Below are 13,228 nucleotides of genomic sequence, written 5' to 3'. Positions count from 1 at the left end.
TCAAGAATGTGAACTGCCATGCATGTATTAACAGAGAAAGTAGAATTGAGGTGACTTTTGTACTGAGCCAGTGTACCCTTGCAGAGTTGTGAAATTATGTGGTTTTTGTTAAATTCAGAACTGCTATGATTGGGTTGCCCAGTTCAGACTTGAGTTTATGTTTTTGGTGGGTCTTTAACAGAATCTTGCACCAATAGCCTTTGTTTATGGTTGTTTGGACTTTCTGAAATAGAGGCCAGTATGAAGTATTCAAAGAAGATGGGTTTTTAATTGCAAAACTCATAATTTCCGTTTTCTTGTATTTCTTGAAAGTACATAATGTTTCCATATTGTCTGCATATTCATAATTAAGCATTTTTGTTTATTTTGCATGGTCTTTTTCATGCTTGCATGCTACAGTGAAAGAGCGGATCCCAGTTACTGTAAAGATAGAATTACTGAAGGTGCCAATATTAACAAGTCATTAGTGACACTTGGAATCGTCATATCCACTTTAGGTAAGCCCATCAGTTCTTTATATTGAAGGGTAGTGATAAAAGCATATGACTCACCACCTGTTGCGCCTTAATGCTTATTTGCATTTAAAATAAAAAACTGAACAGAGCAGCTGTGGTGTCTTCATAAACTGTCATGACATGTAAGAAAATTACATAGCCATGGCAGAAAAAAAAATAACCCCTTTCCTGAGTTCTGTGGTATTTCTCCTTCAGCACAAAATTCGCAGATGTTCAGCAGCTGCCAGAGCATTAACACCATAGCAAGCGAAGGGGAGAGCAGTCATGCAGACAGTCCTTCCCCGGGCAGCGTCAGTGGGACCAGGCGGCCGGCTTACATCCCATACCGTGACTCCATCCTCACCTGGCTTCTGAAGGACAGTCTGGGGGGCAACTCCAAAACCATTATGATTGCCAGTGAGTTTGGTTTCTGTTAATTGTTAACATCACTACATTGCACCTTTAATATACACCTCTACTGCAGTGAGAAGACAGCTGTATCACTTAGAATCTGTCCTTGTAAAGATTTTCATAAATACTTCATAGAATACTCCAGGAAATAAAAAGGCAGCTGATTATGCATGAAGTTAAGTTTAAGAATTTCCAAGGTCATAGCTTTGATTTTAAATGTTCATTCAGTTATAAATACAACCTTTAGAAGACATTCTCTATGAGTTTAATGAAATTATCCTAAGGATATTTTCTGGTTTGTTTTTAAAGAAGCAAGACTAAAAAAAATATGCTGTTTTTAAAAATTACGGGTTAAACTGATTACTTGGTAAAACTGTGTTTCTTTTCTAATTGTTTTCTGCCTGTAGCTATCTCCCCTGCCAGCTCCAGCTACAATGAGACCATGAGTACCTTGAGATACGCTTCAAATGCCAAAAATATTATTAACAAGCCCAGAGTGAATGAGGTGAGGCCTTGAGTTCTGCTTTTCATTTTTGTCCCATTTTGTCACATGTGTTGTTTAAGGTTTATTCAGAATATCTGCTCTATGAATAAAACTCTTACTTCTTTTTTTGTCCAAGTTAATGAGAGCTAAATAAGAGCCTGGATACTACAGAAATAATTTCCTTGATTCCCTGAAGTTTAAACCATTTAAAATTTCACACCTATATTACATTCTTCATCTCTGTCTGTTGAGCTTCAATCATCTTTCTCTTTGAATTGGTATGACATGTATGTTTAATCTGTGTCTTTATCATAAATATCAGTAGAGTTACAGATATGTTAGGACTACTTGTTATTATTTAATCTGTTACTGTAAGTGCATAACCCTTGCAACCCTTCCTTTGGCAAGTTAAATGAACACTGCTAAGGTTGCCGTCAAGAATTCAGAAGTGAATATACCAGGCCTGAGGTAGCCTATGTAGTCTCCATTTGTCTTCTTTTTCATACATAAAAATAATGAAGCCTTTAAACACATGGGAACAATCATGACCACAGAACCCACAACTTCATTCATTGCACAAAACAGGCCTGTTCCAGAAATGAACTCTGACTGTATGGCAGATCCATCTGTTCGACTATGCAGGGGTCTTTCGCAGGCTGCACAAGTTAAAAGATGGCAGGCTATTGAGGGGAGAGTCAGGTGCTGCATTCAAGGACTGAATTCTGTTGCTAACCCTTGTTCAATGCTAGTCCAGATGCTTAAAGCAAACCTTCAATGTGTGCTTTTTTCTCATTTTCCACCCTTACCACTAGTACACATTTATTAAATGTGAAAACTTAAACTCTCCCAATCAAAGACATGATATTAGAACAAATTGATTAGTAGTTGTGGAGGTTGTACAAACTTACAGTGGTAAGAACCAGCATTAAAAGTAATCCATGGGGAAATGCATAATTCTGTCTGTCTTCATAGCAAAATTCAAATAGCACATAGTAAGCAAGATCTACAATCACATATGCTAGAAATATAAAACTCTTGAATTGCTACTCCCTAACTGAGTGTTCTTCACCTGACCTTCTGCATGAGGCTGCCTTTACATGTGAGCAAATAAATTAAGGTCTGAATCACAGCCTATTCATCTAAGGGGTATCCACTGAATTTAGGTTTCAAAAAAAATCCTGATTCCAGCATTTCCTAATCTTTAAGTCATTGGCTTTACAGCTTTAGTAGTATTATTTTGTGATTCGGTCTGAGTGTATCCAGATTTCTTCTGCAGATAGAAGCATAGAGTGTTAGAGATATGTACTTCACTTCCTTGCTTTCCTAACAGTACTCTGTTAAATATGGGCAGAATTAAACCCTTCTAATCCAAGGTTTCCCAAATTTAATTTGCATCTATATTACCAATGCCTTCTGACATCACTAGTGGCAGAAATAGTGTGCTTGGTTTTGTCACCAGCAGTTCTCAATTCTGTGACAGGCTAAAGGCAAGTAAACACTCCTGGAAAAACCTCTTGTCACATACAAGCCTCTCAGCCTCCCAGCTCATGTGCCCATCTCTCTCTTCAGCTCCTCAGTCTTCTTCCCTCCACTGCAAATTGACATGAGCTGAAGTGTCACTGTCAGCCTGGAGAAAATTGATTCTTGACTCAAGAGTTTCCCTGAACTGTCTAAAAAGCTAGTTTCCAGAAAATGCCAGTGCAGAGGTGCTTACTCTGAAAGTGAGATAAATGCCTCCACACAAGCAGGCAGGAAATTCTTTCTCTATCAGCTGCAAGAGCTTTTAATACCATGCTTGGTGACATCCTGACTTAGTCTCCTTTAGTCTGATCTTATATATCAGCATTAAATAATAGCATTTTTCTGACCTAATGTAACAATTTTGAAGGTAAATCCTTAAAAGTAGTGATGTATCCAGCTAGTCATAATGGGAACAAATGCTATGGTAGGTCTGTGTTCAGAAGAGAGATGGAGCAAAGTTTATGGGGAAAGAGAAGCTATTGAATATGGGAACCACCTGCCCCTAGGCAGTACATCCAAGGGACAGTGTGTCCCACGCTGGCAGAGTGAAACAAGGAGGATTGCTGCGAGTTTGCCTATTCTCCTGTTCTCCTGGCTGTTTGAATATTTCTGTGTTGACTTCTTTAGCTGGATTTTTTTAAAGAATGTTTTTTTTTCAGTGGTCTGTGTCTCAATGTTTCAGGATGCAAACGTGAAACTGATCAGAGAACTGAGAGAGGAAATTGACCGGTTGAAAACTATGCTGATGAGCTTTGAACTGGTATGTAGCAACTCTTCCCCGCTGGAGCTTTTGTGTTGCTTTAGGTAGCTACAGTTGCTTACCTTCATCTGATCTGTGTATCTTTGCATGTTTATTGTAAGTGGAGGGAAATTAAAATGTTATCTGGTGATACTGCAATTATTATAAGGTTAACTACATTTCTATAATTTCTCCGTTTTCTGTCATTATATTGGTCAACCTGAAGTATAAGCAGAGTTCAAAAGGATTTCTTTGTCTCTCATGGTGTTGGATGGTTTTCCTGTCCAAAAATACCGTGAAATAGAAGTATTTTATTTTTAAGGATATGGAAACACCAAAACAGTACAAAATATTAATCATTGATGTAATTTTCCTGGTAGACTTGTAAACTAGTGACCTCAAAAGTATCTTGGAGCTTCCACCCTACCTGAATGTTCTGTCCCCCAAAAGAACTTGCAAACATTTGTGAGCCCTCACAATACAGATTACATCCCTGGTGTTTTTCTCCTTTTGACTAATAATAGTGTCTTGGTTTTCCAAGCCATAGAGAGAGTGTTTTGTTGGGAGAGACAGGAACTACACTCCAGGATTTATTTACACAAAAGTATCTCTCTGTTACTGCTTTTTCACCAGTTCTTTGCCCCAAAAAATTGCATATAATAGCTAGACATGTAGGCTAGATGCTAGAAGAGACCATGTATATTTTGTCTTTCCTTTTCCTGAGTTCATCACCTTGAAATGCTGGAAAGTGAATTAATATGCCTGCCAGTTGTGAATAAGGAAACTAACATGTAGATCTTGGTGGCTGTTGTTTATACAGAGGAATTCCAGTCCATCTTGGAGTGATGACAGGGATGGAAATCTGACTGAGCTGGTCCTTCAGAATGAAATGAAGGTGTGTACAATTTACTTGATGCTGTAACTAAATCCTGTTTCGCTAGGCCGGGGGGATAACACTGCTGTACTTCTGAAACCACAGTGAAAATGTTTTTGTCTTAATCTTTTTCTTTTTTACTCTGAAGATGCAGGAAACTGACACCCTACTCCATGTTGAGTGCACTCTACCAATTTGTGATGAAAGTCTTGTGTCCTTAATGGGACATAGTCCATTGTGTGTCACTAAGTCTGCACAATCTACTTCTTGTTTGAAAGCTGTCTCAATACACCACAGCAATTCATTATACAGAGTCTGTCCCTTCTAAGACTAAACTCCTCCAATTTATTCAAATGAAATTATTGTGCACTCACTAAAATTACTAAAAAGATTTGGTCACTGGTAACCAGGAAAGGTTTTGGAGACCTTAAGTGTAAGTTTTGCTCAAAGACAGGCAATATAACTTGTTAGCATGATCACACCTCTTTCTGACATTCTGGGAACGAGTCTCCAACAGATTAAACCGGTTTCACTTGGTGGTAGTAAAGTTTTGACTCAATTTTTTTGTTGCCACAGAAATGTGCTGCAATTAGAAATACACCTGGTTTATTTCTAATTGCCACTGGTGAAAGAATTTTGCATCCAGTAACTGGAAAAAATACTGGTCTTTCTGAAGAAATTTACATATGAGAAAAATTATTGTGTTAGTAAGTGAAACAGTTTTCTTTTCTATTCTTTAAGATTGAGCAATTGACCAAAGACTGGACAAGTAAGTGGACAGACAGGAAAGCCATCATGGAAGAGTACAGTGTGGACATCAACAAAGAAAAAGCTGGAGTAACAATAGATTCTAGTTTACCTCATCTAATGGCCATGGATGATGATATCCTCAGTACAGGAGTGGTGCTGTATCATCTCAGGGTGAGATATTGTCACTTGTCTTATTTTACTCTTTAATTTGAAAACATTTGTTTTCTTTGGAAATGGAGAGTGGTTAGGGTGGCATTACAACAGCAGCTATCAAAAAGTGAAAGTCACAGATCACAAGACATATAATGGGGGAAAAGGGCAGAAAATACATGGAAATGGAGAAGGAGAAGAATTCATATATAAGCTGACCCTATATTCATATATGGATATAAGTTGACCTCTTATGAATGCATGTGCAAAAAATTTGATAATGTATCATAAGCAAAGTAAAATACTCAAATTCTGCATTAGTAGTTTGTCCAGAAAGCATGTATGTGTAAACATAAAGGATGGTGCCTAAAGTATACCAGACATACTGGTCCACATTTTATGAAATATTTGTATACTTCAAACTGGAGCAGTCTTTATAGATAAAAGTAAGCTTTAATAAACACAAGCATACTTTGCCAGTGACTTCTACATATTGCTTTTAGCCCCACTAGGTCTGCCAGGTAGATTCCAGATGTGTAGCATGAAGGTTAATTCCTTGTGATCCTACTTGAGTAGCTATTTTTGAAGATCAGGTAGAAATCCCGGCCTCAAAGATACTATTTTGCTTTGTAGCTGCTCATTTAAGGCAAGGTTGTGGCCAGGAAACTTTCATAACATTGTATGTATTTTACTGCACATTGTGGCATTCAGGTCAAATAGTTTTAGGGGATTTTTTTTATTTTAGTAAGTCAGTACTAAACTGTAGTTTAACTTTTTAATGTTGTTTAAATGAATGGAAATTACTGAAATATTCATGCTCTTTAAAGTGAAAGGAATGATGGATGGGCACCTCTACAGAGATGCACTCATTGCCAAAACGTGTTAAATATGTTTGAAAATCATGTATCTGTCTACCAATAAAAATCTTTACCCAAAAACTAGGTTTTGTGGTAATAGATATAGTTTAGGACAGAGGATTTTTTTTTAATTCCTCTTAAAAATTACAACAAATATTTAAAACAGAAATCATACTGCTCTTTTACCATGTTGAAAGACAAACTTGAATAATTTTTCTCATGCCAGCACAAAGAAATTGTACCAGGTAATAATTAGGGACCAAGTAATGATGTCCAGTGCTGATCAACATGCAACTTCAACTACTCAACCCTACATTAACATTAAATATTTATTAGAAGCAATTGCTACTTCTTAAATATTTGAATGTTATGTGCCATTTTGGAAACAGCAAATATTTTCCCATACTAATGTTGACAACAACTAAAGTAACTTAAATATATTCATTTTAACAGAGTAAACTGGTTTGAAGGATCACCTTCTGAAGTCATTCATGTCTCTGTTACACTAACATCTTTGTCCCTTCTTTCTTTGCTCCTAGATGCTGCCTTTTCTTTTCTTTGTGCTTTACATCTTTTAGTCTCTGGTGTCTGTTACCTTCATCTGAACAGCAAGAAGGTAAAACGTTAGCAGTTCCTTACATAATAAGGCTTAAACATATAATAGCACTTTACATTTTAATTCTAGAGAGGTCATGGCAGCAGCTTTCAGATCATGTAGAATAAATGTTGTGTTACTCTTTTAGTCTCTTGATATTCCATAATATTAATTGCACTAATCAATGCTGTGCCTATGCTTAATTTTCTGGCTTTCATTAATAGAAGATATATGTTTTCCTATAAATTAACTGACCTTTTTTGCAACGCTTAAAAATATGGGATTTCTTTATACTGTTTTAGTAAAAGATGTACTTCATAAAATTTTTGAAAGTTGTAGTACTCCCAAAAGTGAAGGGGGAAAGCAACCTCAGTCTTTATGATTCTGCAATATACCTTGGGAATTCCACCTTTAGTCATGAGGTACAGCCAGAAGAAGGTAACAATATAAAAGCACTTCAACAGAAGTAAAGATGTATGATGACATGTTAGGGTCACGTTGTGCAGTCATTTCATCTGAAACGTCTTTCACGTTTTCAGGTAGAATACTCAATATTCAATCAGAAAAGAGTCTAAATATTGAAATTATTAGCTCAATAATAGCATTTTAAACAATGAAATCAAATCAGCTGGGTTTATGGCTATTTTTCTTTTGTTTTCTCAAGTTGGGTAAGTTTGCTTGTATTGTATCTGTACCCTTGCTCTCACCTGCAATTTATGGTTGGTTTTAAACTCACCCAGAATCACTCCAACCAACTGGGATACTCTTGTGAATTTCATGAGCCAATACTGCTGTAATACACTTTTTTGAATTAAATTGTATTACCAGAGAGTTATTTCAGCACAGTGGAAAAAGTTTCTTTTGGAATTACAATAACTATTTCCTTGCTTAGTGAAGAAGATAATTGATAAAGAAATCTTTTAGGAGTTGATTTACCTCTCTCTGTGTAAAATACATGTTGCTAACTCACTTGGTTGAGTGAGGTGAGTCAAAGACCATATGGATCATAAGTTTCCTGGAAGTTGTGGCCAACCCAGATGGACATTTTGCAGTTGAGTCCATCGTGGCTAGGCTTCACGAACGAAGATTTGAGAAGGGCTCTACCCACGCTTGCTGCAAGTGCACTGATGGCTAAAAATGCCAACGTGAGATAGACAAGTTCGGTTGCAAAAGGAACAGCAGAAAAACTCCTTAGGCGGTATCGGCAACACACGGTTCTTTCTGCGTTGTCTTTTCTCTTCAAGAACGATTCTACGTGTGTTCTTAAAAGAAGCAGCAGCATTCTTTTCTACAAACAGTAAGTTTCACTATAAAAGTTCAATGCATCAGGATGTGTGTTCATGTTTAAAATATTTGTCTAAAGTACAGTCCCAAAGTCATCCATTAGGGGTTACTTCATCTCCTGGACTCATAGAAGCTGACATAGCTGCAGAATGAGAAGCGATTACAACACTAGGGGGGACAGCAGGCTGACGTATTATGAAGTACATAGCATTTGCTTCAAACAATGCAGTCATTGAGAGGCAATTTATTTCAGGCGTTTGCTAAGATGAGGTACCAAAGCTTTTTTAATTACTATATATAATCCACTTTCCTCAACCAACTTTTAAATTAGTTCTTTTCTTGTTTTAGGAAGGAACAACCAAAATTGGAAGAAGTGATTCAGACCAAGATCAAGACATTGGTAAGAGAATGATATTATAAATTATTTTATGATAGGGTCAGGTCTAACCAAGAGGTTTGCATTTGTCATGTGTAATAGCTAGGTAATGTTTGTCAGCTTTCTTTGTAGAAGAAGGTAAATAGAAGAAACTAATTATGTAAGTTGGCCAAAATATGTTGATTATTTTTTGTTTAAGAGTCTGAAAAGTCAGTGGTCTTGACGTGATTGAGATCTCTTTAGAATTTTCTTCCCACTTGTGAAATGCTACACTAGACTTTAAAGATATCTTCATTTAATATGCAAATCCTCATACATTCTATCCTAAACTAGAGGCACAAGTGATCATGAGACATTGAAAATGCTTTTCAACTCTTCTTGGACAGAGTGTTTTAGGTACAAAATCCAAATTATTCAGAATATCTTTTGTTTAACTTAATTTCTGCTTTTAGTTTTAGCAGTCAGCCTCAAGAGCTAGATAATATGATAGAGAACTGAAACTGGAAACTTGAAAAATCTCAGCTTTGGTTAGGTTCTGATAAGCTTGATTAAGTTTGATTATTTTCTTCCAGAAGATTAGTAAAATATAAACAATAAATTCTGTAATGGTTTAAGAAAATTCAGCACAATAGAAGAATTTGCACATCAGCTCACAAATCAGAAAGTGATGTATAGTTTTCCAGGACCAGAGATAAAGAAATGATCTCACTATTTTCAATAATGAGTTTCAACAATAAGTTTTTTCTGTGACCAAGTACTTGACCAGCAGTCAAAGACGGCAATTTAATCTCCTTGTTCTGCACATGATGTAGTTCTCTGTGAGGTGTGCATAGTGTTGAAGCGTGTGGTAGTCTATTCCGAGGAAAATAACCCAACCCCTTCAACAGGTGAGATAAATCTATACACTCTAGTTTTGCAGGGACAGTGGATTGAAAGGAATCATTGTATGATAGACAACAATTGTGGGATCGTGACCCTGCGAGCAGTTCCAGGCGCTCACTGCTCTGTGAATGGATGTGAAGTCACTGGATCATGTCGCCTGTCACAAGGTGAGGTTTGGGTTTTTTCTGTGAATGCTGTGTTATAATTAACTTACCACTGGAGTTCACAGATAAGGATTTATGGAATTTGAGCAGATCTGAGAAAGTTATCTCAGTCTCCTTCTGCTGCCCAGTTCCACAAGGTTTGATCCATGGCCAGAACTTCCAAACTAGAACAAATAAATTAACTGCCCCACAGAAATAAAATTAATTAAGACATTGGTGACAACATTCTGACTCCTTTTGGCAATAGTAATCTGCAGCCTTCTGAGAAGGGAAGACTTGTATTCAGAGGCACTATTGTGCAAAGTAGTGGAGACTGGCTCTAAGCCAACTGACCACTGAAGGGGTTTTTTGACAATTATATAACACGGTTGAAATGATCTCCAGCTTTTTCACAGTGTGTTTAGGTGGAGGCTACAAGCCGCTAAGTCATAGGCAGTGATGAATGAATTCAGATTAAATGGATCGGGCTGCCATATTTTTAGGTTGTTTAAAATAACAATTCAGCATCTGTGAACTTGTGGTAATCTAGATACTTAAAAAGATAGTGTAAAAACAAGTCTTCAGCAGTGGGTTGGTTAAGTTTTTGGTATGAAGTCATGCTGGCCTTTAATATGAACAGGGAATTTATGGTTATGTTTGGTTTGCAGAGATATCCAAGACTAGTTTGCTTGGATGCTGTCATTACAGAATGTTAATTCTGCCATTCTGTAGTGGCAAATTTTAAAATGGTTCTCTGTTCTGTAATGGTCAGAAAACTGTTGGTCAGAATTCAATTTTTTAACATATTATTCTGTACTAGTTTGATGAATTGTCTAAGTGTCAATTTTTTTTTCTTTTTTTTCACAACAAGGGGCCCTTGTTGTCCTTGGCAAGTCTCACAAGTTCAGATTCAATCACCCAGCAGAAGCTGCTATCTTAAGACAAAGAAGATCAGTAAGTTCTACAACTGTATTTTTCTCTCCTAATTTTTCATTTATTTTTCTGGGTTTTTTTCTTCTTAAAAGCCAACCTGATGAAGATAGTATTTCTTCTTGTCATCATATTCACTTGCTTCATTTCCTCCATCTAATGGTCTGTAATGACATTAAACCTTTTGTGGGAGGACAGTAGCACTTCTTTCAGATGTGCTTAGCAAAAGATGATGCAGATCCCTTGAATTATTTAGTGTTTCCTATTTCTAGTCATGACTACAGTAGGATTGAAACAAAAAGGCAGAATGCTGCAGCGGAAAGACTGGTTAACAATCTTTCCACATCTGATAATTTTCGGAATCATCTTCTTTCTCTGTCATTTCACTGTCTTGAATGAGATATACTAGAAGAAATGACAATTTATAGGATTATGTACTAAGGTATTACTGACTCTGGAAGCACTTAACTTTTGCGTACATCAGAAATAGATAAAATATTTCTTGGTATGTTAAGCTCAGGAACTAACTACTGTAAGATATTTGGTTAGCTAGTTCAATAATATTTAAAAAATGAGATAATTCTTAAAATTACTGGCAGATGTAACTACAAAACCTAATTTAAAGAATATAAATTTTCTGGTTTAGGAGTTAATCATATTATCAACTGATATTGGCAAGAATCCAATTTTCATGTAGTAACATTTATACTTTCCATTTAACTCTCCCTTTGTACTCACTTCTGTAGTTGAGATAAGGGGCTTAGCTTTTTTTTGTTTTCATTCTTAATTTCTTGATTAGTGAAACATGCAGTACATTAAAATAGAGCTGCAAAAAGAGATATACTTAGTAACAAATACTTAGTAATTTTGCTAATTATCAAAGACTAAGCAGAAGTGTGAGATTATAAACTCATGTGGGAGCTATTATGCAGCATTGCACATAGTAGTTAACAACAGCAGTATTAATGATAACTTGAAAGTTCCTGTGTTGCTGTGATTTATTTGTCTTCCTGTCTCATGTGTTTTGTAGATTAATGAAACCCCACCCACTCTGAGTTGTGGAGCTTTGGACTGGCTCAACTTAGATGGAAGCTGCACCAATTCTCCACATTATGTCCTTTCTTCTCTTTACAAGTAAGTTTAAAACTAAGAAAAAACAACCGAAGAAACAACTGCTCTTGCAGGATTATGTCTGAAACCAGAGACTTGGCTAGGCAAAAAGAAAACTACATATAGAATAAATCCCATCACGTTGTTAAGTTATCAAACAAAAATGTCTGAGAAAATCCACTGGCCAACTAACTAAAATAGAGCATTAAAATACCCAAGCAACAAACCTGAAAACAATTTATTGATGCACAATTAAGAAAACGCCTCAGATGAGATGTCAGACAACCTTAATTCAGTTCCCTTGAACATCAGCATTATAACTGTTTTGATTTACAGCTAATCTATAATTTTTACAATATTCTTACTTCAGTGCACAGAATGGACTATTCAGGATATGATTTAGCCAAGTTAATTATTACTAATTCACTTTCCCTGCTAATTTGTTGTGGAAATCAGGTTTGTTTGTCCATAAATTCCCTTTAGTTCAAGTCCTCATTGAGCCCTTCATCTCAGAAAGCCAATGTCATTCCCTCTTCTTTTTAAAAACTGAAGATTACATAAGGCATATACTGCTTTCAGAATGTTGAAGGGCTGCCCATACTCAGTGTTCAGTGTATGCTTTTATGGCAGAACCTTTGTGAAATGGAAAGGATTGATGTGATGAAGACAGTAATTAATATGTATCAAAAAATTAATCGAAATATCTTCTGGTTTAGTTCACAGCATTGAAATTAGAATATTACAGAATTAAATGTAATTGGATTCTTTCTCTTTTTTAATTCTTCTCAGCCTGGCACATTCAATTGACCTGTCAAAGGCAAGAAACAGCCATCTTCTCATTCATATCTGTTGATAGTACTGCTTCTTGCTAGAGTTGTTTTGGTGTGGTAACATACTGAGAGTCTTTTATCTTTTTCTAGAGGAAGTATCTCATCTCATTTTTATGAGCATAAAATGTTATCTCTATTAAGAACATCTCTTCATAGTTCTAGTCAAATGGTTTCTTTCCACCTTGGATAGTGTGTGTTTTTATGTGTTCTCTTTAATGCATCTAATCTCTGCATTTGCTTTTAATTTGCTGCAGTGATACCTGTCTATAAAAAATGTTATTTCATTTTGCTTCTTTACTGATGAACATTTTACACATCATTTCTATTATTTTCTTTGGAAAAATTACAAAGAATTTTAAAAATAAGGGTTTGCCTAATAACCTTCAAAAGTAGATACCAGGGTGCTCTTTACATGGGTATAAACATCAGATGTGGAGCTTTTGTCACAGAAGTTTTGTGATGATCCTAGAAAAACCTGCAGAAATCCAGAAGCATTGTGAACAGTTTATCACAAATTTGCACTTGGTTTCCCCCTTTTTGACCTGACAAAACTGCCGAACATTTCTGATTGATTTTTTTTTCTAGACCATGTTGAGATAGCAGATTTGTTTGTGTTGATCTATTTTTTAATCACTTGGACAAGATATTGCAAGCATATTAAATTGTTTAGCATTACTCTCATGTTTAACTAGAGTGTTTAAAATGGTTACTTCAGTGAAAATGAAAAACATTATGGCATTGCATTTGCTTGATTTTTATGGATGTCCATCTCTTACAGGAATAAGCTATCAACTATGT

At 36.0% G+C, this 13,228-nt stretch overlaps 1 protein-coding gene across 1 annotated transcript in view; it reads left to right on the top strand.

Moving 5' to 3' along the window:
• Window positions 1–13,228, top strand: part of STARD9 (StAR related lipid transfer domain containing 9) — a 102,749-nt gene that overhangs the window by 55,973 nt on the left and 33,548 nt on the right. Inside the window, 10 exon segments of the mRNA XM_050336281.1 lie at window positions 400–497; window positions 711–911; window positions 1,313–1,410; window positions 3,593–3,670; window positions 4,470–4,544; window positions 5,265–5,444; window positions 8,508–8,559; window positions 9,447–9,584; window positions 10,432–10,514; window positions 11,521–11,624. Of these exon segments, the coding sequence (XP_050192238.1) occupies window positions 400–497; window positions 711–911; window positions 1,313–1,410; window positions 3,593–3,670; window positions 4,470–4,544; window positions 5,265–5,444; window positions 8,508–8,559; window positions 9,447–9,584; window positions 10,432–10,514; window positions 11,521–11,624 (1,107 nt within the window).

Source organism: Myiozetetes cayanensis, unplaced genomic scaffold (genome assembly GCF_022539395.1).
Source record: "Myiozetetes cayanensis isolate MyiCay16 unplaced genomic scaffold, myiCay2020 scf6-25, whole genome shotgun sequence".
NCBI lineage: Eukaryota > Metazoa > Chordata > Aves > Passeriformes > Tyrannidae > Myiozetetes > Myiozetetes cayanensis.
This window is presented reverse-complemented; position numbering and strand designations above follow the sequence as displayed.